This window comes from Pygocentrus nattereri, chromosome 12, assembly GCF_015220715.1.
Source record: "Pygocentrus nattereri isolate fPygNat1 chromosome 12, fPygNat1.pri, whole genome shotgun sequence".
NCBI classification, from domain to species: Eukaryota; Metazoa; Chordata; class Actinopteri; order Characiformes; family Serrasalmidae; genus Pygocentrus; species Pygocentrus nattereri.
The window spans coordinates 12,776,128-12,804,116 of NC_051222.1; the positions used below are offsets into that span (position 1 = coordinate 12,776,128).

Consider the following 27,989-nt stretch of genomic DNA (forward strand, 5'->3'; position numbering starts at 1 on the left):
TTTAAAACATTCATGTTTAAGGTCCCAAGTACTTACAGCCAATGCCTCTGCTATCTCCTCTGCTCCCCTTTGCAAATTCTCTGTCTCATCAAGTCTCTTCTCCAGTAGATCCATCCAAGCATTTTCCTGTTCCAAATAGGCCAGCAATTCGCACCAGCAGGCCCAAACTTCCTGCAAATTAGATAAATGGAGCATTAGGTTGCATGAATGAATAACAATGAACAAAAACATCTATTGTGGAATTATGGATATTAAAGTAACAAAATTCCTTAGGAAGCATAATTACAGGATACACCACTGTGAAGTTTACCTCTAATGTCTTGTACTTCCCATCAAGCCGGCTACACAGACGGTGGTAGTTAGAAGTCAAAACATCTAGTTCCGTCTTCAGGGCATCATGGGCTGCTTGTGGAGCCTTTGAGATGAAACTGGTTACTTTGTCTGTCAACAAGTTTACTTTTACTTCTTTCTGATGGACTTCTTCTTGAGCTCTCTGAATGCATGACAGATGGCAGAAAAACATTCATTCAAGTTTATTCAAACATTCAACCCTTTTTTCCCTATCTTTATCATTTGAATTCACATACTTTTGCTGATACTATTCTAAAGAAAAAGGAAAATTACCCAAAATTAAAAATATTCAAAAAAAGGTAACACTGCCAGTAACTAACCTACAAGTGAGAGAGATTTGACAGATGGCATCCAGCTGGAAAATATCTAATGCTGTAAAAAATGTTCATGTCCTTTGAAAGTTCTAACAAATTATACCTGCATGCAATAGATCACATGTATGCAGCAGATGTAATGTAATACATCAAAAGCAGTTACTTGTCTCTAGGTATTTAAAAACAAAAAATGAATATACCACTTACACAACCATTTAAAGTACATTTTAATATCTGAGGTACCTTCTGCTGCAACTGTTACATTAAAATTACTAACATTTTTTATCCTTGGGGTCAATTTGACCCCAATAATTTAGACATCCAGAAAAAAAACAACCCAAAACAAACAACACAACACAGAGCACAGACCTTCAGTTCCTCCACAGCTTTATGAAGCTCTTCAGGTGTTTTATACTGGAAGTCACGTTCCAGGTAATCTTCTTCTGCCTGCGTGATCCACTCTTGCATCTCTTGCATCTCCTTCTTCAAACTTACCGTCATATCTAGACCACCTTTAAGGGCAGATTTTTTTGCATAGGCCTAAGAATAAAACCACAGAAAACATTTTTTGTAAAATTATACAAAATACAATATTAAAATTATACAGTTAAATCATATTTAATGTTTTTAGATCTTTGAATGCCTCCTAATGGTTAACTTTATAATCAGTACCTTGAATGCTAATTACCTGTTTGCAAATTAGTTCCCACTGAGCATTGAGCTCATCAAGCATCCTCTGTATTTTGATAGCATATGGTGTCTCTGCTTCCCTCTTTAATGCCTGTCCCACCTCATTGATGCCATTTAGACTTGGTTGGACAGTGTGAATGTCATTTACTAAGGCCTAGCAAATGAAAGAAGAATATTTGTGAAAAAAATAAAAAAGATTTTGAGGTTTCTGAAAACCAGGTCATTAGAGTACTGACCCAATTTTACATTTGTACAGCAAACCTACCTCTAGGACCTTAAGCATTTATACTGAACTATTCAAACCTTAACCCTTGCTGCCCCTTCCTTCCTTATTTTAGCCTGAAAAAACATGACTTGCAACTCAAAATCATTACTTCACTTGCTTCAATTCAATAGCGTCCTCTTGGCTTAAAATTTAAATTTTCTGAAAGAATGCTAACTAAAACGTTTTTAGAAATTGCATCATAACAAAGTAGTACTTCTGACTTAAAAAAAAACACTGAAAAGAATAAACACGGTGTCTGAGTAAGTAATTTTTGGACATTTTTACAGTGTACACATATTTGTACCAGCACATGCAGGTTGAAACAGGATTTAGGATAATATGACTACACAGACTCAGTACTCTCTCCATGCAAAATAAATAAAGACTTCTCTCACTGTGCACTGTTCCAGTTGCTTCTCCAGAGCCTCAGAGTCTCCTAAAGCTGGCCATTCCTCATTCAGGAAAACATCTACATCAGCCATCCACTTCTGCAGGGTCTTTGTGTCATTCTAAGATAACAAAGCATTTCCTTGGAATACATAATACATTTTTCATCTCTTTATCTTTATTGCACATAATATAAAACAAATAGATAAAATGCAAATAAATTTCACAAAGCAGTAATTTATAATTCTACCTTGACCTGTATTTGAACAAAAACAGAACAAAAATATGTAGCTCCAATATTTTTTGTAAACATACACTCATTCTGAAACTGATGCCTGTAACACATTCCAAAAAAAGTTGGGACAGGAGCAAAATATGACTAGGAACATTGTGAAATTAAAAATGATGCTTGGTTATAAAAGAAGCATCCAGGAACAGCCTAGTACTTTATGAGTGAGGATGGGCTGAGGCTTACCGATTTACCAAATATAACATTCCTCAGTGAGTAATTGAAAAGTATGTCAAAGTGCACTTTGCATAAAAATATCAAAGGATTCAGGAAATCTGGTATTAGTTTCATGTTTTCCGGCTCCAATATACCTGATTCAGCTCAACTGGGATTTGATAATTAGCTAATGATATGACTTAATTGCTGCAAAAACACAAAACTGTGCAGTGCTGGTGGACCTCCAGGACTGGAGTTGTGAAACTGTAAATTAGGTGTTCATGATCAATGTCTCAAACATATGCTTTCTTAACAAAATTAAACAACGACTGATCCCCACACTTACTTGGAACTGCTGTAGCTTGGCCATGTGCTCCTGCAACTTCTGTATGTTTTCTTCAACTTGTTCACCTGCACGTCTCCAGCGTGCCATCACATTGTCAAGCTCAATATGATACTTTTGACACATATCAGGAGGAGCTTTCTGGAACACCTGTTCAGCCATCTTATTCAGATCTTCCACTTCACATTGGTGCTCTTGCTGTGCTGCATGAATGGCCTGCAAAATGCCAAAAATTAATGTTTTAATAAAGTACATAGAGAAAATGTATCTGGTAAAGCATGTACAATATTCAACTGCAAATTCTACCGCAATCTAACCAAATATCATGCAATTCAGGTCCTACACAATGCCTGCGCAATGCAAACACAGTTTGTTCTCACTGATTTGACTTGTTTACACACACACACATATATATATATATATATATATATATATATATATATATATATATATATATATATATATATATGTGTGTGTGTGTGTGTGTGTGTGTGTGTATGTATGTATGTAAAACATGCATGCATACACACACATACATATATGTGAATACATTATCTTGCAAAAACATTTTTTATTCTCATATACAATTATATTTAGAAATTGTAACAAGCAAAATCAGCCACAGTATGTTTTGGGTCTTAAGTTTTCTTCTTTTGTTCTTTTTGTCCACAATGATTTAGACATGCATTTTGCATGACGCTAATTGGTTGCATATAATTGGTTTCCTTTACTTGTTTGCTAAATTAGCCTCCATTGCAAAACTAGACAGACACTAAAGACCCCAGTCATGTATTGGCTGATCAACTGTTAAGATTATAGTAATGCACAAAAATAGTAATATTACAAAATGTGAATTTGTTTCGTGAGCTGTCTTCAAAGTTTCTCATCTTTTAATGCACACATACATTGAACAGTTAAATGCAATTCAATCGCTGAACATAGTCCTTAATGCACTGACATATGCATGCACTGACAGATATGAAAAACACCCCATTATTTGCTACACATATGAGAGACTCCAAGTAATGCTATTTCTATACCATCATGTCTTTGAGCCTCTGCTCCATGACTGGGTACTCGGTTACTGCTGTTGAAGGAAGGGCAAGTTTGGCCTCACATTGCTGCAGCCAGGCCATCAGAGCTGCCATTACATCCTTGTAGCGCACAGGTGGAAGGCTAGACTGGACTAAAGAAAAGGGAACAGAAAAAAAATTGTGAAAAATAATACTTTTTAATCACTTAAAATGCTGTAGCTTTAGTTATAACCCCTTTCTTTGTACTTCTATTATTGGAGGTTCCTGAAAGGCTCTGCAAACAGAACTTTCCAAAACAGTTAACAAAACATAGTTAACAAAACAAAAATCTTGCTTGACATTATGAAAACATATTATTTCAAGCTCAATGAACTCTTAAAATTAAAAGCTATAAATTAAAATATTACTGTCTACTGTGTTGTTGGCTACTCATGGCAGCCAACTAAATTGGCGCAAGCCAATTTCTAACTTCCTGAAACATAAGCATGACACAGAATCTTCACCTTATAAGCACTTTCTCCTGTTCTACAGTTTCCTGTTCAGAATATTTAAATATTAAAAATATTTAAACTGGATGCTAAAAGATTTCTTTTTGTGAACAATTCATTTTGACATAGAGAAAAAGACTGTTATGTATTGCATACTACATAACAGTACAGGAACAAACCCTCAACACTTCCCCATACATTTTTTACACTCTTAGACACTCTGAGCCCAAGTACTAAGCCTAAACATGGTAAATGCAGAGTGTGCATATGATGATACATAAGCAGTTTGAAGTTCTCTTTGCAGTCCAGTGAACTGAATACATTTCAGATATATTATAAGCACATTACATTTTGCACTGTTTTTGCACTGTGCAGACAACCAATCAGGATTTAATTTGTAAATAATAAGGATCCTGAACACTTAGTAGTGATGGATACAGTAGGTTAAGGTTGATTAAGTGGGATGGGCATACTCCAGAAAAATAAAGAAAGACAGAAATTAAAAAAGATTTATATATACACACACACGGCTGTAACTAGCTATGAGGACACTAAGGCCCAGACCTTAGTTTCAGAGTTTACGAAGGATTCTTTCATGTATCTCCATTATTCAGAATTTTACATGTGGAAACAGTACCATTCTGATAATGCGATAGCCACTCAAGGGTATAGCCCTTAATGGAGAAAGAATATTTATTAAGCCACATTTTTAAGATAGTGATATTTGATTGGTTTTCTCTGAGCATTGTCGCTGTGTTATGGCCAATCACATATTTATGCTCTAAACCACACTCTGCTTTATTTTCTCAGCCCTCTGCTCACTGCTTAACAACGATTGCTATCTGAAATTGTATGAGATGCCATGCCAATGCTACCCAGAGCACTTTTGACTTCTTGAGATATTCAGGTATGCAGCATACATATTAGGCTAACATATAGTTGTGATAAAATGTAAGAGTTTGTGACTTTGTGTAAAATGCAACTGCCATGACTCCTTATTTGGACCACTAGTAATGCTGCATATAATCAGTATGCTTTAGTCAAGTTCCAATAGCTGCTCAGTTTAGGCTACGGGCTCTGTACCTGGCTATATTAGCATTTAGAGGACAAATTAACAATTGTTCAAAGTATTGTGCTGCCTACTGATATCACACTACAGTTAACATGATCACTGCTAAGAAGTACACTGGTAGCACAGTATCGAGTAAAGTAATTTTTGGAAATCAGCAGATACATTTGTCTGTACTTTGTCTGGTTAACTGTATGAGTATCTTCCTACCCATTTGCAGGGGTTTGGTAAAGAGAGAGTTTTACAAAGTATTTCTAATGTGTGCTTTCAGCAGTTTGTGAGAACAGAGAAGGAAGTGGGCAAAACAGACAAGCACAGAAACTAAGATAGGTAAATGGAATACAACAATTGTAAGTATCAACTGATTTAGTATATAGAAATTTCAGCATGTATGTTGAGACAAACATAAATAGTTAAATCATTAATTTAATAACATTAAACAGTGAATTTAGTGAATTTATGGAACAGTAGTAGTGGTTTATGGAACCATGGAATGAAAGAAAAAAGTACATAATACGTAAATACATACATAGTACGTAAAAAGGCATAATTTGGCTAAATTTGGCTAAAAAAATGTAAAGGAGAAATTGACAATTGGTGCAGTACACATTACTGTGTGATGTAGATCACTCTTCTGCAAAATGGACCAAACTAAAATTTTTATCCTAGTTAAGGCCCTAAACACACAAATAAATAGTTCATGTTCGGTGCATCTGTTCATTTAAAAGTGAGACATAACTAAAGATACATACTATAAGATTGGTAGCGATCCACCTAGCTCTAAAGTTTGGTAAGGGCTGGGTGAAGTCAGGAATTAAGAATTATTCTTCTTGCTTAGCTATGCTTAATAGAGGTTTCTGGGATGTAGCGTTCTTTATGTAATGAAAAGGTACAAGGCTTAGATGACTATTAAAACCCTGACTCTTGTAATTGGTTGAGTTCAAATTTGTGAAGGTTGGGCAGCTTAATTACAATTTTTTGAAAATACTCACATTTTTGAAAGTTATCTCAAAATCTTAGCAGGCAAGTTAAATGGGTTCATCAAGAGACATGATTGTGAGATTTGAGACTGGGGACACCCGAAAAAAAAAAGCCTAACACAGTCACCGACTACAACAGCTTAAAATGTGGTGTGGATGTCATGGACCAGATGGTGCGAAAGTACACTGTACGTTCAGGAGCACAGCGTTGGCCAGTCGCTGTGTTTTATAACTTAATTGACATTTCAGCACTGAATGCACATGTGCTTTTCAGGCATGCACTGGGGTCAAAGAGAGACGGTCGGACTTCTTGGTGAAGCTTGCAGAAGAGCTTGCACAGTCTCATATGGCAGCCAAGGAGGTGCATAAGGAAAACCTTCAGCAGCAACCACCCACACCTGACACAGGGAAAAGGGCATTGTGCCAGGTTAAGTGTTGCTGCAAGAATAACCATGCCACTAAGCGTTGCGTTTCTTGTAACAGGTTCACATGTGGCAAATGCAGAAAGGAGATGTTGTGGCAGTGCCAGGTGTGTTCAGACAATTTGTAATGTAGCGCACTACTGCACAATGACTGTATGTACATAGGATTATTAACATAGTTTATATTTCTGTATAGTTTACTGTATAGTTTACATTTAGTTCTATTTATGAATACTTTTGTTATAATATTGTTGCATGCTTATTTTATCTTTTTATTACTTTTTTTATCTTTTTATTACTTATTTTTATTACTATTTCATTGTACAGGGAAACAAAGCAACACGTTTCTTTACTGTACATATACCAATAAAGCTAACTTGAATCTAAATTTCTGGTAATGTTGACATTTTTTGGGGGGGGGGGGGGGGGGGGGGGGGGGCGGGGGAGCTCCACCAACTTGTTGCCGAGAAGGGTGTAGAGTGTAGGAGAGTGTCCTTAGAGTTACTTCTTGCAAATGTAATGGCCTCATTTACATAACATTGGAGGCAAGAAGGGATTTTCACACCTGCCATTTGGCAGTTCTTTGGGAGCTAAAGGTATAACTGCCAAATGGCAGAGGTCTGGTAGTTCTAGTGTTAATTACAATTTTTTGAAAATACTCACATTTTCGAAAATTATCTCAAAATCTTAGCAGGCAAGTTAAATGGGTTCATCAAGAGACATGATTGTGAGATTTGAGACAAAGATTCCAAATCTAAAATGGCTTTGATGCCATACCTCATGGTTTACAGGTCATGCACAAAAAATGTGTAACAGTGCTCCTCCATAGATCTATACTTTCCTGAGTAGTTGCTTGGAATCCTAAAAAAATAAGTCTGATCATCACCACTATAAAATATCAACAACCATTTCTTACCTAACACAAGCTGTTTCTCTCTTGCTTTTAGGTCTGCGAGGACTTGGTAGTAGTGATCCTGGAAGGCAGTTATATCAGCATCGAAGATAACCGGTGTTTCCTCTTTCTCTCTCAGCCCCTGAAGTTGTTTTTGTAGCTGCCCTACTTGTGGCTGATGTGCAGATAGGCGAGCTATTTCATCCTAGAAATTGAGAATAAAAATTCTGTCTGTTATTGGTGATAAAACAATGTAGTGCAGTAAACCTAGTATCACTCTCAGACAACAGCTTTGATCTTTGCCAATAAGCAGTTCTGCTCACTTACAAAAATAAAATCCAAAAGAATTAATAATAACCACATTTACCAACATAATATGTGTATATTTGCAATAATAATGCCAACAAAATACAACAATACACTGCCTGTTTTTATATGAAGAATATGGAACTTCCTATAGCCACAAAAAGATTAATCTTTACTCCTTACTATTGATGTTCATTTCTATAATAAATAAATAAATAAACAAATAAGAGCTCGACAATATTTACACTCCCATCTTACTTCTGTTTCCTGGAAAAAAAATCATACAATTACAACTACAGACAATAGGTGGCAACCTAATGTTATGAGGAATTATTTCTTTGTATGCTTGATGTTTAAAAATTATCTGAGCAAACTCGAGAGGCACATCAGTCTTTAAGGGTGCTTAACATGCTCGCAACTTAAAGTACATCTGCACTAGACAATACCTCCTTCCTTGCCAATCCAGGAAGCAATAAACAAAGCATGATAAGTGCTTTTAATGCACTTAAAGAGACTGACCCAATAAACTTGACTCACAAAGAACAACAATGTAGTAGTTTAAGTCTTCAATTTCAGGTAAAAATGGCAAAGAATGAAGCTTTTGTTTCAGATGAGTGCCTTGAAGAACAAAAGACATTTAATTTTGGAGAAATAAACAAAGGCAAAGAGTAAAAAGGCGCAAAGTATTTAAGAATATATCCTTTCTCTGTGGATGATTACATAGATCACAAGCCCTGTGTAAGGTGTTAAATACCGTCAGGTTTATATATAGAAGTCATGGAAAATGGGGAACTGGCCTTAAACTATGGAGTTAGTTTTGGGTTTGAGAGGACAGCAAAGCTCTAAGCGCGCAGCTAATGGATTTCAAAGCACTTGTCAGCACAAAGTGCGGCTCAACAAAACACTGCGGTTTCATTAAAAACTTGAAAATCTCCACAACAATGCGTCTATTTCAGAGCTCGCACGGACAAAACACTGGAAAACTTGCTCAATGGTGCTCTTCGCCTTCAAACTCGTACTTTTCTGCTCTCAGCTCCACAGCGCGTGCAAATTTCACATCTGCTCGCTGTAAAATGTCTGGACGTTTGTGTCCCGCCAGTCAGAGCTGTCGAGGGGTCGCCCCTGTCAGTGCACCAACCATGGCATCTTTTCTTAAGCAGCTTTATGCCAATCAGTCAGGGTACATTCGTGGCTGTGGTATTGAGTCAGCTAGTGCGCTTGTAGCCTTGACATTAGCTAGATGGTTTATAGCTTTCTAGTATCAATCCTGTTAATCCTGTATATTTATCTTATATAATGGCGTCATCAAAAAAGAATACTGATGCCGTGCAGTTTTATGTGGAATAAAAAAAATATTTTCAGTGAGTACAGGGAGTTATAACTATAGTCCTTGTTTACTCGACATACTACCGTAATTCTTTTCTAAGGCCCATACATCCATACATTTCCTGTTGTTGTTTAGCGACCATGAACAGTGGGTTCGCTTGAAGACAAACGTCAATGTGTTTTGATAACCTAAATTTAGTGTCCACGATATTAATTGCATTAACGCTTTGAAATGCTGACAACAGATGATAAGTCAGCCAGTTAAGTCTTTTAACAGTAAGTTTCAGAATCATCTGTTTTTATCTTCGTTGCTTATTCAAAGGAATTGGTGGAAATCCAGAGATGGTAGCAAAGAGCTGAGAATAAGAAGTGTCTAGTAAACAAAACCGGAACTATAGTTATAATTCCCTGTACTCACTGAAAAGAGTTTTTTTTTTTGTTTGTGTTTTTTTGTCCATATAAAACTGCACGGCATCAGTATTCATTTTTGATGATGCCATTATATAAGATAAATATACAGGATTAACATGATAAGCCTATGAAGACAAGCACTATAAGAGAGTTAGGACTTTTCAAAAGAATACTGTTAGACACTGTTAGCTACATTCAAAGAAAGAAACCTTGCTAACATCAGCTTAATTGACACCTCACAAAACACCTCACCTGCTGAGAAACTCCCAGAGCTGCACTCTAGCCATTTCCCTGTCTGAGGTGGTGAGATCCTTCAGAACAGTTAACCCACACAAGGCACCCGATCCCGATGGCCTTTAAACCAGCTGGCTGAGGATTTCATTAACTTATCCTTAAGACTGTCAGATGTTCCCAAGTGCTTTAAGGAAACTACAATTGCTCCAGTCCCCAAGAAATCGTCTGTTACCTGCCTGAATGGCTACCGCCCTGTTGCACCGACATCTGCAGTTATGAAGTGCTTCGAGCAGCTGGTCAAAGCTCACATCTGCTCAATGCCTCCAGCCACAATGGACCCTCACCAATTTCCATACTGCTCCAACAGAGCCACAGACGACGCCATTGCACTAACGATACACACTGCTCTCACATGGCCGCTCTACACCAACATTATTGTGAGATATGCCCGTCAGCGTCTTTTCTTCCTGCGGAGGCTCAGGACGTTTGGTCTGCCTCCTCAGATCCTCACCAACGTCTACAGATGCACCATAGAGAGCATCCTCACGGGCTGCATCACTGTCTGGTACAGCAGCTGCACTGCATATGACCACAAGGCCCTTAAAGGAGTGGTGAGAACAGCAGAAGCCATCATAGGCAACAAACTACCAGCATTACAGACATCTACCAGTCCCGCTGCCTCAGGAAGATCAAAAAGATCAGGTCAGGCAGCGTCACCCAGCACACAGCCTGTTCACCATCCTGCCGGCAGGCAGGAGATTTCCTAGCATACAGGCTAAAACAACCTGGTTAATGAACAGTTACTACCCACAGGCTGTCAGGCTTCTGAACAAGCTGTGAAGCTGTGGGTCCCCAATTACCATTCTACTCAGTCACTTTGTCAGTATTATTATTATTGTTATTATTATTATTATTATTATTATTATTATTATTATTATATAATCTCTGCTATGACACTTTAAAACTAAGTCACTTTAAAATGTATATTGTCTCTATATTTTTTTGTATATGTCTCTATATTTTGTGTATATTTAATATATTTCAATTTGTTTATTTTAGTTTTACTTATTTACTTTCTGTAGTGATTACCTGAGCTTCGCCACAAGCATTTCAATGCATAAATGTCCTGACATGTTGTGCAAATGACAAATATACTTGAAACTTGAACTTGAAACTTAAGCTATTTATTTGAAGTTAGCTAACGTTAAGCCTCTCGTAGGAAACAAATGGCTTAGCTACCAGTGTTAGTTATATTAATAAGTTATTATTTATCACAGAGTTTTACTGATAAATAATTTCTATGAATTTGATACAAGAAAGCTATAAACCTTCTAGCTAATGTCAAGGCTACAAGTGCACTAGCCGACTCAATACCACAGCCATGAACGTACCCTGACCTATTGGCAGAAAGCTGCTTAAGAAAAGATGCCATGTTTGGTGCACTGACGGGGAGGCCCCTCGACAGCTCTGGCTGGAGTTTTGACACAAATGTCCAGACATTTTACAGTGAGCAGATGTGAAAGTTGAGGCCGTGCTGTGGAGCTGAGAGCAGAAAAGTATGAGTTTTGAAGGCGAAGAGCACCATTGAGCAAGTTTTCCAGTTTTGAGTGAAACCAGAGTGTTTTGTTGAGCAAATTCAAGTGCATTCAAGTTCATCTGCTGCTCCTATCAAACCGGAACATTCCTCTCTCAAACATTTTGCCACAAAACTAGATCCATATTATACAGCTTTGATATGAATCATAGCACTGTTTTGGATAATTATGTGAATGAACAAATCCGGCCTTTATTTGTAAACAAGTTAAACGGTGTAAATGATCAAGTAATATGATTGCATTTGGCATAAAGCTCTTGTTAGAAATTTTTGGCTTTAATATTTGCAAGATCAGCATTTTGAAATAATGTCCACTTGCATTGCAAAGTTCTCTGTTTCTTCTGCAATGATACACCTGATCTGAGCTTAAGAAGTCATTAATTAGTGATATGACTCATGCAAATAAATCATCAGCATGTGCAGTAAAGTCAGGCTTCCAGTACTGAAGTAAGGGAACACTGGTTTAGGTCATCTGTACATGGTGTTCTGGATGAGAGAACAGTTTAACACATGCAGTGGGTAAAGTGCATTACCTGGAAAGACACAGGAATAGACAGACTTTGTCCTGCATATGGACACAGAACAGACAGACAATGAAAACACATCTAAAGAGGAACAAGACGCCATGCACGCAGGCAGACATTGGTGGTTACCCTGCAGCGCTCAAGCTGGATCCTCAGTGGTTCCTGCTCGCATGCAGGGGGTTGCTGCACTTTCAGCCAGTTCTCTGAATTGGCGACAGCCTGCTCCAACTCCTGGAACAGACTGTAGAAAGCCAGTACTTTGGTCTGGTAGGCTAGCCATGCCAGCCTCTCAGCCAAGAGAGCACAGAAATCAATCCAACGGGTGCGCAACTGTTGCTCAGCTTGTTGAATGTCATCACAATTCTGCCCATCTATGAAAAAAAAAATCCATTATCAAATTTGGAATTAACTGTTGTCACGGATACTGATCTAGTATTTATGAGTAACTGAGCTGTTGTTTTGCGATGACTATACACTGAACTGCTTTGTCCTATTTGAAGAATATATAACTAAACCCCTAGTTTAGTGTATCATACTAGTAAGATGATATAATACACTGTTTTAACACAATCTAAATAATCCTGAAACAATCTCAAAAGAATCCCGTAAATCTTTAAAAGCTTTTCATGGCCTATGTTTGCTGTATAACAGGGAAGGGACTTACTAACAAGACTGCATTGTAATTTTTGCTTTAATGCAGAAAGCTTGAAAACAATTATGTTTATTATGTGAAAATCACCAAATTGCTTTTACCAGTTGTGAGCTGATCGACCAATGCCTGAGCTGAGCGTGTTGCTTCTTGCAGCTTCCTAAACTTCTCTGGTCTTTCTTTATCAATTGCCTATAAGATGATTGAAAGAGAAAAGGAGGAAATACAAAATAACACAGTGTCAAATATAGTTATATTCTATATTTTTCCTAACAAAATCCATATTCCAAAAGTGAATTTGTCTGCTAGTAACTGGATAGAACTTCCATTCACTGCAATATGGACTGTGCTCATGAATCTTACCAAGACTTTATCATAGAGGTCTGCCACGCTGCCCTCTTTACGTGAAACTGAGAACTCTGGACTCTGCAAGATGGCCTCTGAGCGTGTCATAAAACTATGAATCTCAGTGAAGTCCACATCAAATCTGGAAACAAAGTTGTGACAGAGCAGCTGAAACACGTCTTATAGGTATGCTGAACACCTCTGAAAAGCCTATGGCTGATGTGGTGCCAATTTAAGAACACTGTCTGCTACGGTTTTATGTTAAATCATCTCTGCTCTAGTGTATATTATTTTATTTCACTATTTTACTGCAACTGTTTTTGTATTTGACATTCTTTTACTGTTGTATTTTATACAATATTTTTCTAAGATTTTTAGTTTTCTTATTATTCATTATCCTGTTTGATTCTTTTACTTTTACTGTTTCAATTACATATTTTATTGTCATTTTCTGCCAATTTTCTTATTTGAACTGTTATTTTTATTTTTTATAAATGTTCATGTTTTGCAGATTTTGATTAGTTTTAGTTGACAAATGTTTTTTTTTTTTCAATCCTTTTTTGCTTGCTTGGAATAAAATAAAGTTGAAATAAAGGTTGACTGACTGAATTATATTGAATAAAGTATTATTACCAACTAAGACTGTTGATATATGGAGCCCTGGAGAGTACCGAGGTAAAAATAAATAAGTAAATAAATAAATAATTTGAGTAAACACTTTGCAGTTTGTATGCACGTTTTCTTTTATTCATGGTCATAATTTCTTAAATCGTTCCCTCGTTTTCTTTTAATCATGCGCACATTTTCTCTAATTCGTGGGTATTTGGATTGATGAGATAATGAACAGAGATGCTCCTCATGTCTGATTTTGCTTTGGGGTTATGAGGAAACTGCAGCTCCTCTTCACAGCAAATGGCCCATGGTGTTCCTGCTCCCTCGTCAAGCTGTGGCATTAGAGACCATCACACAATTACAAGAAGAAATGATCAGCGTCTCAACATCCTCACTTTAATCTGCCTACATCTAAACCATAGATCTATTAAACTCTCTTGCCATTTGAACTCATTGCCCATGAATGTTTCCATGTGTGTTTAATTTAAATTTGTTAAAACGTTGACACTAAATGTTTCTTCCTAATGACCCAACCGCATTTATAATGGCATTAACTGTCTGGAGTCTGGAGATCAGATCACGTCCACATTTCACCTGAACACAAATACAAATGCATGATACCATTTTGGCATGATCTGTACGTTGATGGGGGGGGGCTGAGTGACATTTTTAATCATAACATTGTGGCTTTATAACTTGAGAAATAAAATAGCACAAACATTTCTTTAAATAGCACAATGTTTTTTGTGCAATTTGTACACTGATGGGCAGACTGAGTGATGTCTTAAGTAATAAAATATATTGTCTAATTTCTCAAGAACGGTAGCAATACATTCATTTTTAAACTAGAGCTGATTAAAAAAATCCCAAATAGCACAGAGCTAATCCCACTAGCTTCATGCTAACATAGATAAATAATTGGCTTTCACAGTGAAAACACAAGGAGCATCATGAAAGAGCTGGTTTAAAAAACAGATTTGTACATGATACATTGCTAAGAAAAGGGCACAGTTTCTGGTTCTCTGCCTGTACCAGATGCTCAGTGTAAACACATTTAAAACGTTTAAATGTAATGACTTTATTAGCATGAATAATTGTAAACAATAAAAATAAATGTGAAGTGAAACAATAAGCTGTAAAGAGGATACTCTGGCTAAAGCGTCCTAGCTGTCTATGTGAGGGTGTGGCATTATGATGCTGACTTAACTTTGTAATGTCTGTCATCCACTGACGATGTTAATGCAATGTAATGTAAAAGGGACCACAATTGTAAACAGAACACATTTATGTTATCCATATGAAGTTGCATGAACATAAATGTGTCTACCCAGTGCTGACAAGCAGATGAAATAAAGAAAGACAGAAGGAAATAGAAAAGATGACGGATATGCAAAACTGAAGCTGACACTGAAACCAAGTGCCTTCATGCAATCCAGGCTGACAAAAGTGTCCGAGCAAACCTTGTTGACGCCTATCTAATGGAGAAAAGAATAATTTAAGTAAAATGTAATGTCAGTTGCTTTGCTTTTTACGCAGGAGAAATACAGTAAGATTTCATCTGGTCACACCAGGAACCAGTGCTGGTCAGTAATGAAGTAAATGTAAATCATTACTGTACTTAAGTAGGTGTGAATCTTTACTTTACTGAGGTATTTCCATTTTGGGTGACTTTTTACTTTCACTCCAATATATTTCAGTCAAATATCTTACTTTTTAATTCACTACATTATGCAAAATCTGTCGTTCTTTTTTTTCTTATTTGTGTATAAAAATATAATGTGTCAAAACGAAAGAAGTTTGAAGCAAGAACACCAATCAGCAGCAGGCACTTCATTTTGAGTTTGTTTTGACCTGTTGGACATATTGACCTAATTCAAGCATACAGTTCAATGTCAGTGCAGCAGCGTAACATTTTGGGAGTGCCTATGACTATGACATAAATGATGGAACTAACCTTTGTGTAAACAGACCACAAGATATGCAGTTGTGACTGTCACAGTCACTAGTTGGCTATGTTTAAAGTTTTTATTAAACTTAAACTTGTAACTAAGTGCAAATAAATCTTTGGCTCTGAAATAACATTTTGCAAACAAGCACTCAGTTGTACCTAATCGAAATTGTTTGACTTCAGTATTTTGTGTTTATGATCATTTAAATAGACATCATCATCAGACTTATTAATGACATTCTATTAAAAGATCAGTTTACCAAGAGTGACACTGGAGTATTTTCACCTAAAATGAGTTAATGAAACAAGAGTCTTGTTACAAAAATTGTAATAGGTCATTAATAATTAATAATCCTCATAATTAATCTTTTAGTACTTTACCTTTTGATACTTGAGTACATTTGAAGGCAAATACTTTTGTACTTTCACTCAAGTGGAGGTCTAAAGGGAGGAACTTCTACTTTTACTGGTATAATATTTCACCTTGTGTCATGATTGGCCCCTCCCAGTCCTGTCCATATGTTCGTGTTGTGTTTTGGTCTTCCACGTGCATCTGTTGTGTTTATCCTCCCATTTTGGCCCCCTTGTTTTCAGACCCCACCCCTGATTGTTCCCACCTGTGTTTCAACCTGTGTGTTATCCCTTGTTAGCCCTCTTGTATTTAAGCCCTGTGTTTGCCCCTTGTGGTTGTTGGTCTTTGTGCTGTTTGACGTGTTTGATATGTATTGGATGTATTGCTTGTACTGTTTTAAGTTTGAAGTTTGATGTGTTTGTATTGTTTGGAATTCTGTATTTATTTCGTCATGTCTGTCCCTCCTGTTCTTCGTGTTGTCTCTCTGACCCTGGACCATCTTGACCCTGATTTTGTATTTGCACTTTATAATTCTTGCTTTTCTCAAAACATGCGTCCGTCTCCTCATTGCTCTACATTACACCTTGGGTATCTCTACTTTAACTACATAAGTACATGATTTGTGTACTTCGTCCACCACTGTCAGGGATGCATTTTAACAGAAAGCATATATGGAATCTGTCCAAAGTTTATCCAGATACAATCTGAACATGAAACACATGTTAATCAATGGAACAGTCTCCGACTAACAACAGTTATTATCACTCTCCCAATCTTTTTTCAACAGAAATAATCCAGGATAACAAACGCAAGAGTGCAGCTGATATTTCTAGTGACAAAATGTTTGTGTCAGGTAATGATTTGATTGAGGCGTTAAAACAAAACTGACTTTGTATCAGTCTGCTGTGTGTTCTCATTAAAAGTATAAGACCATAAGAATATGTACTTTGCTGAGAGTGGAAATGATTTGTAAACTGGTAGAATAATCACATTCATGTGAGAACAGACTTCTGAACGTTTTTCAGGGCATGCTAATAGACTAATGCACATGGCTTGGATCATATTAAGCACAGTTCATCACAGTTCATTTTCTCTAACATTCCATCAAAATGTAATGACTCTAAAATGTTTTCTGATTTTTGATTACATCACAGTACACCAGTGGTATTGAGTAAAATAATATTAACAATTGTTAATATTAACAATTGATTCCATTTTGGTTGTGTGGGTGTTTGTGTGTGTTGGGGGGTCACCAGTAGTGTAAAGTTTGTGGTTGCTGGTGACCTCACCCATGGGTTCAGGGTTAAGGATTGGCCTATATGGGCCAGGACTGATTCGTTGTTCATTAAAAAGCTGTTCTTCAGTTGAATCTTCTTTTGACCATTATTACAATATTTTCACAAAGCACATGCTAGCTTTTTTAGTGAAAAAAAATATTGTTAGAACCAATTTTGCTCAAACCTGACTAACTTTTGGCTTTGCACAGGTAGAAAATTACATATTTTAAGGGACAGATATACGTTTCTGTAACGGGGAGCGAGGAGGTGGACGCATATGTGGAGATAAGCGACTTTTATTATGCGCAAATCCAGGGTCATAGTCGAAACGGTCCAGGGTCATAGAGCCAACATGGATTGATCGGGGGACAGACATGACAGACAAACTAGAATCAAACAGTTCATCCAGAACAACAACGCAAACAGGTCATACAACAATTCAAACACCAATACATCCAACACAACGACTAACAAAAAACAAAGGGCAAACACGGGGCTTATAAAACACGGGGATAACGAGGGACAGGTGGAAAACAGGGGTTGAAAATCAGATGTGAAGTCACTAAACAAGGATCAAAACAAACGCACATGGAAGTTCAAAACAAAAAGCACATGGAGTGGGAGGAGCCAATCATGACAGTTTCAGTATACCCAGTAACATATTTTAACTCAAATGGAACTAAAAATTAAACAACCTGTGCATGATAATGAACTGAAGACTTGAAACAAATATAGCTAGCAAACTCTGTAAGGCTCTGCCTGTTGCGTCAGCCAGTATCAGACTGACTAATATTTGATAATGTTTTGAGGCTGATGCTAGCTTTTGAATTGAATTTCTGGTCCACATAAATATAGTAAATATAACTGCTAAATCATTTAAGGTGGAACGGGAAATGAAAATGTGAAGCTAACTTCAGGTTTATCTAACATCTATTCATTGTATTAGATGAATTTACAATTACCAAACAGGGGCCTTCTCACTTGAGATGAGGGCTGCTGGTTTAAGTGCTAAATTACTACAGACATAAATGATGTAACATTTATAGTTTGTCTGTGCTTATATGCGTTTTATGATAATTTAATAATATGATAATTTATGATTATACAACCCCAATTCCAATTAAGTTGGGACATTGTTTAAAACATAAATAAATACAGAATACGATGATTTGCAAATCCTTTTAAACCTATATTCAATTGAATACACTACGAAGACAAGATATTCAATGTTCAAACGAACAAACTTTGTTTTTTGCAAATATTCACTCATTTTGAATTTGATGCCTGCAACACGTTCCAAAGAAGTTGGGACAGGGACAACAAAAGACTGTGAAAGTTGAGGAATGCTCAAAAAACACCTGCTTGGAACATTCCACAGGTGAACAGATTAAAGGGAAACAGGTGAGTGTCATGATTGGGTATAAAGGGAGCATCCCTGAAAGGCTCAGTCATTCACAAGCAAGGATGGGGCGAGGTCCACCACTTTGTGAACAACTGCGAGAACAAATAGGCCAACAGTTTAAGAACAACGTTTCTCAATGTGCAATTGCACGGAATTTAGGGATTTCATCATCTACAGTCCATAATATCACCAAAAGATTCAGAGAATCTGGAGAAATCTCTGCAAGTAAGCGGCAAGGCAGAAAAGCAACATTGAATGCCCATGACCTTTGATCCCTCTGGCGGCACTGCATTAAAAACCGACATCATTCTGTAACGGATATTCCCACATTGGCTCAGGAACACTTCAGAAAATCATTGTCAGTGAACACAGTTTTGCTCCATCTACAAGTGCAAGTTAAAACTTTGCCATGCAAAGCGAAAGCCATATATCAACAACACCCAGAAACGCTGCCGGCTTCTCTGGGCCCAAGCTCATCTGAGATGGACTGATGCAAATTGGAAAAGTGTCCTGTGGTCTGATGAGTCCACGTTTCAAATTGTTTTTGGAAATCATGGATGTCGTGTCCTCCGGACCAAAGAGGAAAATGACTGTCCGGATTGTTATCAGCGCAAAGTTCAAAAGCCAGCATCTCTGATGGTATGCGGGTGTGTTAGTGCCCATAGCATGGGTAACTTGCACATCTGTGAAGGCACCATTAATGCTGAAAGGTACATACAAGTTTGGAGCAACATATGCTGCCATCCAAGCAACGTCTTTTTCAGGGATGTCTCAGCTTATTTCAGCAAGACAATGCCAAGCCAGACCTGTCTCCCATTGAAAATGTGTGGCACATTATGAAGTGCAAAATACAACAACAGAGACCCCGGACTGTTGAGCAACTAAAGTTGTACATCAAGTAAGAATGGGAAAGAATTCCACCTACAAAGCTTCAACAATTAGTGCCCTCAGTTCCCTAACGCTTATTGAGTGTTGTTAAAAGGAAAGATGATATAACACAGTGGTAAACATGCCCCTGTCCCAACTTCTTTAGAACGTGTTGCAGGCATCAAATTAAAAATGAGTGAATATTTGCAAAAAACAATAAAGTTTAACCATTTGAACATTAAATCTCGTGTCTTTGTAGTGTATTCAATTGATTATAGGTTGAAAAGGATTTGCAAATCATCATGTTCTGTTTTTATTTATGTTTTACACAACGTCCCAACTTCATTGAAATTGGGGTTGTACTTCAGCTCTCACTAAGTGGCCCAAAACTCTACCGGCCACCAGGAATTCCCACAATTTGATTGCCAATTCATACTGATTTTAAATCTGATTGCTATGTAGAATAATGTATCCTAAATTATATCTGATACAGAGTAATTTGCATCACCAAACAAGCATCACTTCTTCAGCAAATTTGTTTAAATTCTAGAATTTTTCATATTTAGAAACATACTTATTCATGACTTTTTATCTGCTTATATGCTTAGAACGATCACTAACAAAGAGTCAAGAAGTTTAATTTTTCCTTAATGCCAATTTCTTCAGTGATGTCTTCTCAGTTCAATGCTACAGTGGGTCAGGAAGAAAACAGTCCATTATCAAATGGTAACACCCTGATTATCAAAAGTTACTGGGGGACAGTATACTGACAGTCTTACATGATACAGATGCTAAAATATTTAATACTCATTGATAGTACTCATAACAAAGAAATGTAAAAGTTCACCTTTTACGGAGCTCCGAGTCCACAACTATCTGACGCTTCTTTTGTGGAGGAGGAGTAGCTAGACCATCCTTAGTATGCTTCACTATCTTTTTCTGATGTGTGGTAACTTTGGTTTCCACAGTTTTCTGTGTAAGTTCAGACTGGGATGTAGTAACAGTGGTTGTAAACTACAAGGAATAAAAATGCAAGACAGAGACAGAGACAGAAAAAGACTAAAGTGAATATTTAAATATTGCAGGGAAAGACAAAGAATACAGTGACTGAACTGTAATGAAATATAAAAAAGCATTCAAAAGCAAAGAATACTACTGTATTCAAAACTTTGGATGCCCCTGGTCAAAAGACATTTTGTTGATTTTCTGAGTGAAAATAAGAGAACACACACTCTGCAGAGAACACACTTATGTATGTTTTATTGCAAAGTTACTGTTTATTTATTTGCTGAATTTAATACACTGGAAAAAAATAAAATATAAAATGTGGCCTGTGTGTAAAAGCACATTTTATATTTTATTGTTTGTTTTTTTCCAAACATCAGCAAATAAGCAGAATGTTATTCACTAACATTTTCACAATAGTGACATATTTAAGTTCATGATAACATATTTTCACTTTAAAAATCAACAAAACAGAATTTGACTGTACATGTTCAATCTTTTGCATAGAATTGCATTTCAAAGGAATTTTATAATGAATTTTATAATGCATCACCTTGGTACTGGTGAGGTTAAGTGACTGCACTAGTTTGTCCCATCGCTGAGCAAATCTCTCTAATCTTGCTTCCAGTTTTCCTGCAGCCTCCTTATTCTTAATATTGGATAACAGATCTTGAACAAGGGAGCAAAGCTTGTCCATGTTCTGCCTTTTCAGTTCAAGGTCTGCTTTCAGAATCTGTGCAACACAATACCTTTTCAGCATCAGATGTGTGTTTATCTCCTACTATTCATTCTACAGCTTCAGTGCTCTTCAGAAATACTGGCACTCTTTGCAAACAAAAGGTTATGAAAAAGTAATACTGTTATTAGTTTGATCTTACAGTAAAGTATGAGAGGGACATAAACAAGCAAACACACAAAATATGTCAAATAAAATTTAAAAAAAAATATAGCATTAAAATAGAAGATATTGTTTGGAGCACCACCTTATTAAATAAGAAAATTTCTTCATAAAAAAAAGATTTAGTGCTGCTTTTATTTTGATCTTTCCGAATAACTACTAGTAACAGTACAGTATAGTAACAGAATTCAAAAATTTGAAATATTTCTGCCTTTCCAAATACAGTAAATGAATTAATCTTTTAAGCAAGTATTATGAATTAAATTTTAGACATCAGTACAATATGTTTATCAAACATTTCTAAAAATTTTATCTGTACAAGATTACTTACAGTAAGCTTTCTTAGGTTGGCAGCTATTTCATTGGGATCAGTGGTACTTTGGATGGAAAGAACTAACTGCTCCTTCTGTGTTAGCCAGGAATCAAACAAATGCTGAAAAAAGCAGATAAAAGGAAACATAAAAGTGAAAATTACAATGGAAGTCCCTTTTGGCTGGGAGCATTTAAGCACTCAAATGAAAAATTACATTAATTCATGCTCTGGAGGCTTCGCTCACATGCTCTGTGTGGCCAAAGAAGGAATAACATTCAACAACAAATCAATCAACCAAACAACTACATTGTACAATTTGAAGTCAACACTGGTGAAAATGTTAATGGACATGCGCCTCTTACGTACCTGCTCCTCAGTGAAATGATGCCAGCTCATTAGAATCTTTTGAAGAAGTATCCAGCGCTCTTCTGTCCATTTGCAAATGGCTGCCCATCGCTCTCCAAGATTCTAAGGTGGTCAAAAAGGTGCATTTCTTGGTTTATTGTTAGTAAAATTATGATACAAAGGTGCAGTAATCTGTATTGGCACAGAGGTGTAATCAAATAGTGGGGCGTGGGGGCGGGGGGGCAGTAATACACAGGCTTGATCTGAACAGTTACATATTGCAGTAAATCAGTTCCCACTTTCCACTCAGCAAGCTACACACTGTAATGCTGTATGGCTGGAGGAGAAAGCATTGTCACCAGAATGGAAGTGATCATTCATCAGTTAGTTAAACCTCAAAAATATAGCAATATGTTTTATTTATTCAAAAATCAGCATTTACTTGTAGTTTTTCTTCCAGTGCTGCAGTTGCACTCTCTCCACTCTTCTCATCCACTACCACCACCATGTGTGTCAGAGAGTTCACTCGTACCTGCTCCATCTCCAGATCCTCCTGCAACAGCTTTTAATGTGGCCAAAAATTAATAAAGAGCATAATGACAATTTGGGGGTTTTAAAACTGTTTATAAAAGATTAGAATATATTTCTGTAGAGCTTTGGTGATTGCAATTCTGGTCAATGTATGGCCACAAATTATGTTTAATACTATGGTTAGGATCCTGTGTATTAAAGTAAAATTCTGGCTAAGACTACTGAATTGCACATAAATGACTGAGTATAATAACCTGTATTCAGAAATTACTCGCAAAATTAGATTATATTTTGTAAACACAAACTAGGCAGATTGTGGCTTTTTTAGATATACAAAACAATTCTTTTTTGCCAATATGGCAGGCAAAAAAGTTCAAATTTCTTAAAAATGTATATTTTTTCTCTATATTTTGGCCCACTGCCAGATAGGCCTGTTGGAGTCACACATACCAGAACTAACTGTTTCTTTTCTGAGCAGAACAACTGCTCATCCTGTCTGGTCTGATGCTATCGCTTCATCTGCCTTGACTGGGCGCCCCTGCTTGCATGTCTTCCTGACCAGTTCAACTACCATGGAGTTTTTATGTTGCTATCAGCCATGCAGAAAACCTCAGTTGCAAGCCCCACACATCCTCCTAATGATTCTGGTGCCTTCACAGACTTGAACTAGAAATATAAACATTGTCTCACATTGTCTATGGTTCTTCACATATTCATACTGATATATTGTCATGATAAACTTCTAACTATTCTTTGTGTTTATGGATTTAACTCTGATTTTGTGACTGTAAATATTAAAAATAACTCAAAGACATATGACTTGATGATCATTAACTAAAGTCAGATTCAAAATCTACGACATTAAATCTTAAGGGGTATTATTGCTCACTAATGGGCTGGCATGTTTATATGAGCAATTTTCAGACAGAAAGTTTCAAAAACACCACTAGTGTAAATAAAGAATTTTTTTAAACAGAGAGAAAATTTAAAAATATAAGCCCTATGTGTGGATGAGGCCTTAATCTATCATCATTTTTCACACTTGCATACTGCATGCCATACAGAGCCAACAAAAAGAAAACACATCTACTTATTTAAGATTTAATAAAACTTACAAACACAGGTTAAACAATATTTATCTTGCAACACATAGCAAGTGCAAACAAAAAACTAAGACGATAATAAAAATCTCATGACTGCAGAGTTCTACCTGATGGTAGAACAGAGCACACTGTGTCATTTAACAGGTGAACTCTAACTGTGATCATGCCAACTTCCTTTTTAAATTTTCTAATTACTTATCCAAAATCACTTATTTAAACTTTAACAGCTACATTATTACAGTGAGATATCTGATGCATTTGGCCAACAAAATTATGGCTACGCATTGTATGTCATGGTCAAGAAAGCAAGAAAGGAAGGAAGAAAAAATACCATAACATTTTCACAACTACAGAATTCTCTAATGTATTATCTATAGATGTATTCATTGAAAATATAAGTAGCTACACAGCATTACTACTCATATGTACCAACAACAATCTAATCTCTACATTTGTAACAATATAATGGCTTTTATCTCTGCTAGTAAAAAATATAATAATTATCACTTACTTTGTGCTCTTCAATTTGATGTTTTACATCTTCAATTTCAGGACCTAAAGGCTGGGCTCCCATTCGTTTAATTCGAGCTTCGGTAACATCCAACCAGGTGGTAAGCTGTTTAAGTTGTTGATGCTGCAGGTCCATCAAAACTTCATGAAGCCTAGAGAACGTCAATGATAGAATTCGATTATGGAATATGAATTTTGTTTCATAGACATAGATATGAAGCCAGTCAAAATACTTGAAATACTATTTTTTTTAAGAATCCAGCTGCAAACATCCAAAAGAAAGCCAGCATTCTACAACTACTAATTAGATGGTTCATTGTCTGCAATTTTGAACAACACAAAAAGGAATGTCTATATGTACACTCCAAAAATTTTAAAGCAAGTAATAGATGAAAGCATATTCACTAAACAAAGAGTATAGAAACTAGTATAACTATCATGATGACAAAAATGAAACTTTTGGTCATTTTTAGATACAAAACACCTCAAGACCCTTTAAAGACATTAAATATATCAAAATATACATTAATGTCCCCGTGGCCCTGTGGGAGAAGCAGCTTAGAAAATGTGTGTGTGTTTGTACATTAATGTGGATTTTAGTTAAGGAAAATTATTAATTTTTAGATTAAAAATCTTCAGTAATCTTGTATTACCCAATAACAATTATCCAATATTTTATTAACTGTTAGATAAAACTGTTGTATGTGCAAAATTTTGGACAGCACAGTAGCTTTCAGATATCACAGCTTGCAAATGCTTTCTGTGCCATCTAGAAGTCTTTTTACACTTTTTTTTCACTTTTTTGCATTTTTCTTTGAGAACACTTCTAGTTTATGCAATTCCAAAAGCTTGTGGTTGGAAAGTGGTATTATGAGCTGGAAGCCCTTTAAGACCTTTTTACAGCCTTCCCCTATTTTCTAGGCATCATCAGAGGAGCCCATGGTTCTTAAATGTTAGCACAAAATTTGAAAATTCAGATAATTTCTTACGCTTTGGAATGATCAGCAGTCAATTATTACACTCTTAACCTGTCCAACCAGTCCTAAAAGTTGATTAAATTATTAGACTTTACAACTGGGTGTTCAGGAATATAAAATAGTTTTATTTTTAGTAGTACATCATTACGATTTGCATTTTATTAAATTTCTATTAAACTCATCTATAAACTCACCTGCTTTGTCTTTCCATACTGGCCACTCGTAAATGTTCCCAGCGAGTGTTTAAAAGATTCATCTGCTCACGAATTTCACTCTCTTCATCCTCAGTCAGGTGACCTTCAGCCAGCAGAATGCTCCCTGCCTTTAACACTCTACCTACACTGCTTTGATGGGAAGTCAACTCAACCATATAACCCTGAAAACAAAGAATTTCAAAAACACATATTTAAAACACATCTAAAAACAAATGACCAATACCTTACTAACTCATAGGAAGCAAGAGATTATATAAGGGTTTTATTTTAAGCACACTTGTAAGTGCATAACACCACAAAAAAACTGAAATTTTACTGTACTTCCTACAGCATGGTTTAAAATATTCAGATATTTTAAAATTATTATACCACACAGGCGAACACTCAGTTATATTACCTCATGAGTGTGAAACTGCTCCTTCACTTCTTCCACAAAAGAGGAAATAGGTGGTTGAGCTTGCAAGCCATCCTCAGCAGACAGGAGCCAGGTCAGCACCTCTTCCAGGGCACTCTGGTAACTCTCTAGCTGGGTTGAGCCTTGTGGCAGAGGACTGAGGGAGGGCCACATATCTTCCAGCTTTTCCGGGGACTGCAGAAGGTACAACAAGGGGTTTCTGGTACTGATTAAGAGCTTTCAAATAAAGCTACTTTTCACATTCTGTAGCAGTTTGGGTAATGAAAAAGCATTTTCATGTGGAAGAGAAGGTGGGTATCTAATTGTCACAGACATTTCTTTAAATGTCACCACCACCAGAACATTACACGCTTTCTTCTAAAACAAAAAAGTGATTTTTAAAGTATTTGTTTTTGTAATTCTGTATTTCTGCTTTGAGAAACCTTTGCATGCTCTGGAAGAATGTCCAATGGCAGACAGATAAAATCAGGGTGGTTCAAAATTAGATCAAGGGGTTGGAATGTGGTGGCTTTAAATGGCTGAAGGGACTGATTTATGTGATGAAATAATAACACTCGACTTCCACAGTTGTTCTGTTGACACACAGTCTGGTGCAACAGATCAAAGTAATATACTAAAGCCACTGATAAACTGTCTTTCCAACACTGTAAACTGAATGAACTTTTCTGAAAGTTAAGAAGAAAAAGCAGAAATTCCTCTTACAATGTCTAGCACCAAGGCCTCCGGGGACTGCTTTATTTGCTAAAAATGTCTGTAGTTTTACAGTTTTTATATCTTTTAGGTTTTAAAGGTTTTAATGTTTTTTAAATTCACAACCATTAAGAAATGCTGAAGCAGGATGTGAGAGGAGGTCATTAGGCAGAGATGTTTTCTAAAAGATAAGCAATCAGATAAACATACCAGCCTCTAAACTCCTCTAAAGAGTAAAATGCTCACAAATTGCAAATTTGTGGTGGATAGTGAGGTTAAGGGTTGAACCATATAATAGCCTTTAACATTAATCCAGAATCCTAAATCCTAAATCCTATATATATATATATAGAATTTTTTCTTTTTTGACTAGAAATGTAAAACAATTAAGCAATAAAATGAACCACAAGTACTTTTTATAATTAAATCAATGTTGGGCTTAAAAGAGGGTTCAGGGCTAATCCAAAGTTGATATTTGAACGAATTAATACACAAATCAAAGTATTTATCACATGTATCCTGCAGAATTTTGTCTTACTCAGTACATGTTTGTTATTATGAAACCAGTTTTGGACCAAAAATAAAATCAGACTCTAAGGCATTATGAATTTGTAATAAACCAGAGTTAGAAGTGGCATCAGCATGAGATGAACAAGACATATTTGAGGTAAGTTGTTAATGAAAACAGAAAAAAAGAAGTGGTCTCAAGGTGGAAAAATACCTTTTTCACACTCAACATAGACTGAGAGCTATGAAAGACCACACATTGATGTCTGTTATGAAGAGAGTTAAACTAGTAAAATAGAGTTTATCAATGAAGATACAATAATCAACCATTTTAAAAGCCATGGAAAGATCAATAAAAAACAATAAGTTGCTCTTTATCAAAGGATGAGAACACACCATTAGTACATTTTAGAAGAACTGTAATACTGAAACAATTATGTCTAAAAAAAGAAAAATACATTTCTATCATTAGAGAATGAATGATCAAAGCAGTTACAACAGTTGACAAAATACACTTTCAAGTGTAAATCAGAGCAGAATGATGTCTATAAAATGTTACCAGTAGTTAAATGTTTTTAAATATGAAGAATGATGTTAATTAAAAGACATTCAAAATTAACTGGCTCTACATTAGGAGTAACACACACAAAAACAAGATTTGTATAAACATATATGGCAAACCCACCTCATCTAGAAGCCCCATCAGCTCTATAGAGTACAACGTTGACAATTTTAAGTTTATCATCTGTGATTTTACTATGTAGTAAAACAGTGATAATATTGGCTGTGTAAATAGTAACCCAGGCTCTAAGAAGATACTTTTTTTTTAAACAACGCTCCTAATATTAAAATGAATAGCTATGATCTATACCTGATTCAATTGTGCCTAAAAAAATAAAACAAGAGGTCAGAAACATGAGTTAGGAGAGAGAAAAGAGGGCAAAAGAGGACAA

At 36.1% G+C, this 27,989-nt stretch overlaps 1 protein-coding gene across 8 annotated transcripts in view; it reads right to left on the minus strand.

The window, feature by feature from the left end:
- dmd (dystrophin) overlaps window positions 1-27,989 on the minus strand; it is a 177,924-nt gene that overhangs the window by 113,664 nt on the left and 36,271 nt on the right. For all 8 annotated transcript variants that reach the window (XR_001858753.2, XM_017717729.2, XM_037543617.1 and 5 more), the window contains exons 10-28: window positions 25,822-26,013; window positions 25,404-25,585; window positions 24,234-24,384; window positions 22,531-22,650; window positions 22,110-22,211; window positions 21,762-21,863; window positions 21,086-21,265; window positions 20,375-20,541; window positions 13,088-13,211; window positions 12,829-12,916; window positions 12,205-12,446; window positions 7,705-7,885; window positions 3,836-3,981; window positions 2,799-3,011; window positions 2,016-2,129; window positions 1,354-1,509; window positions 1,035-1,205; window positions 311-493; window positions 37-171 (exon numbers count right to left, since the gene is read on the minus strand). Coding sequence is in view for 7 of the 8 variants with exons in the window: in XM_017717729.2 (XP_017573218.1) it covers window positions 37-171; window positions 311-493; window positions 1,035-1,205; window positions 1,354-1,509; window positions 2,016-2,129; window positions 2,799-3,011; window positions 3,836-3,981; window positions 7,705-7,885; window positions 12,205-12,446; window positions 12,829-12,916; window positions 13,088-13,211; window positions 20,375-20,541; window positions 21,086-21,265; window positions 21,762-21,863; window positions 22,110-22,211; window positions 22,531-22,650; window positions 24,234-24,384; window positions 25,404-25,585; window positions 25,822-26,013 (2,949 nt within the window). In the remaining variant the exon portion in view is untranslated. The remainder of the gene's footprint in view (window positions 1-36; window positions 172-310; window positions 494-1,034; window positions 1,206-1,353; window positions 1,510-2,015; window positions 2,130-2,798; window positions 3,012-3,835; window positions 3,982-7,704; window positions 7,886-12,204; window positions 12,447-12,828; window positions 12,917-13,087; window positions 13,212-20,374; window positions 20,542-21,085; window positions 21,266-21,761; window positions 21,864-22,109; window positions 22,212-22,530; window positions 22,651-24,233; window positions 24,385-25,403; window positions 25,586-25,821; window positions 26,014-27,989) is intronic.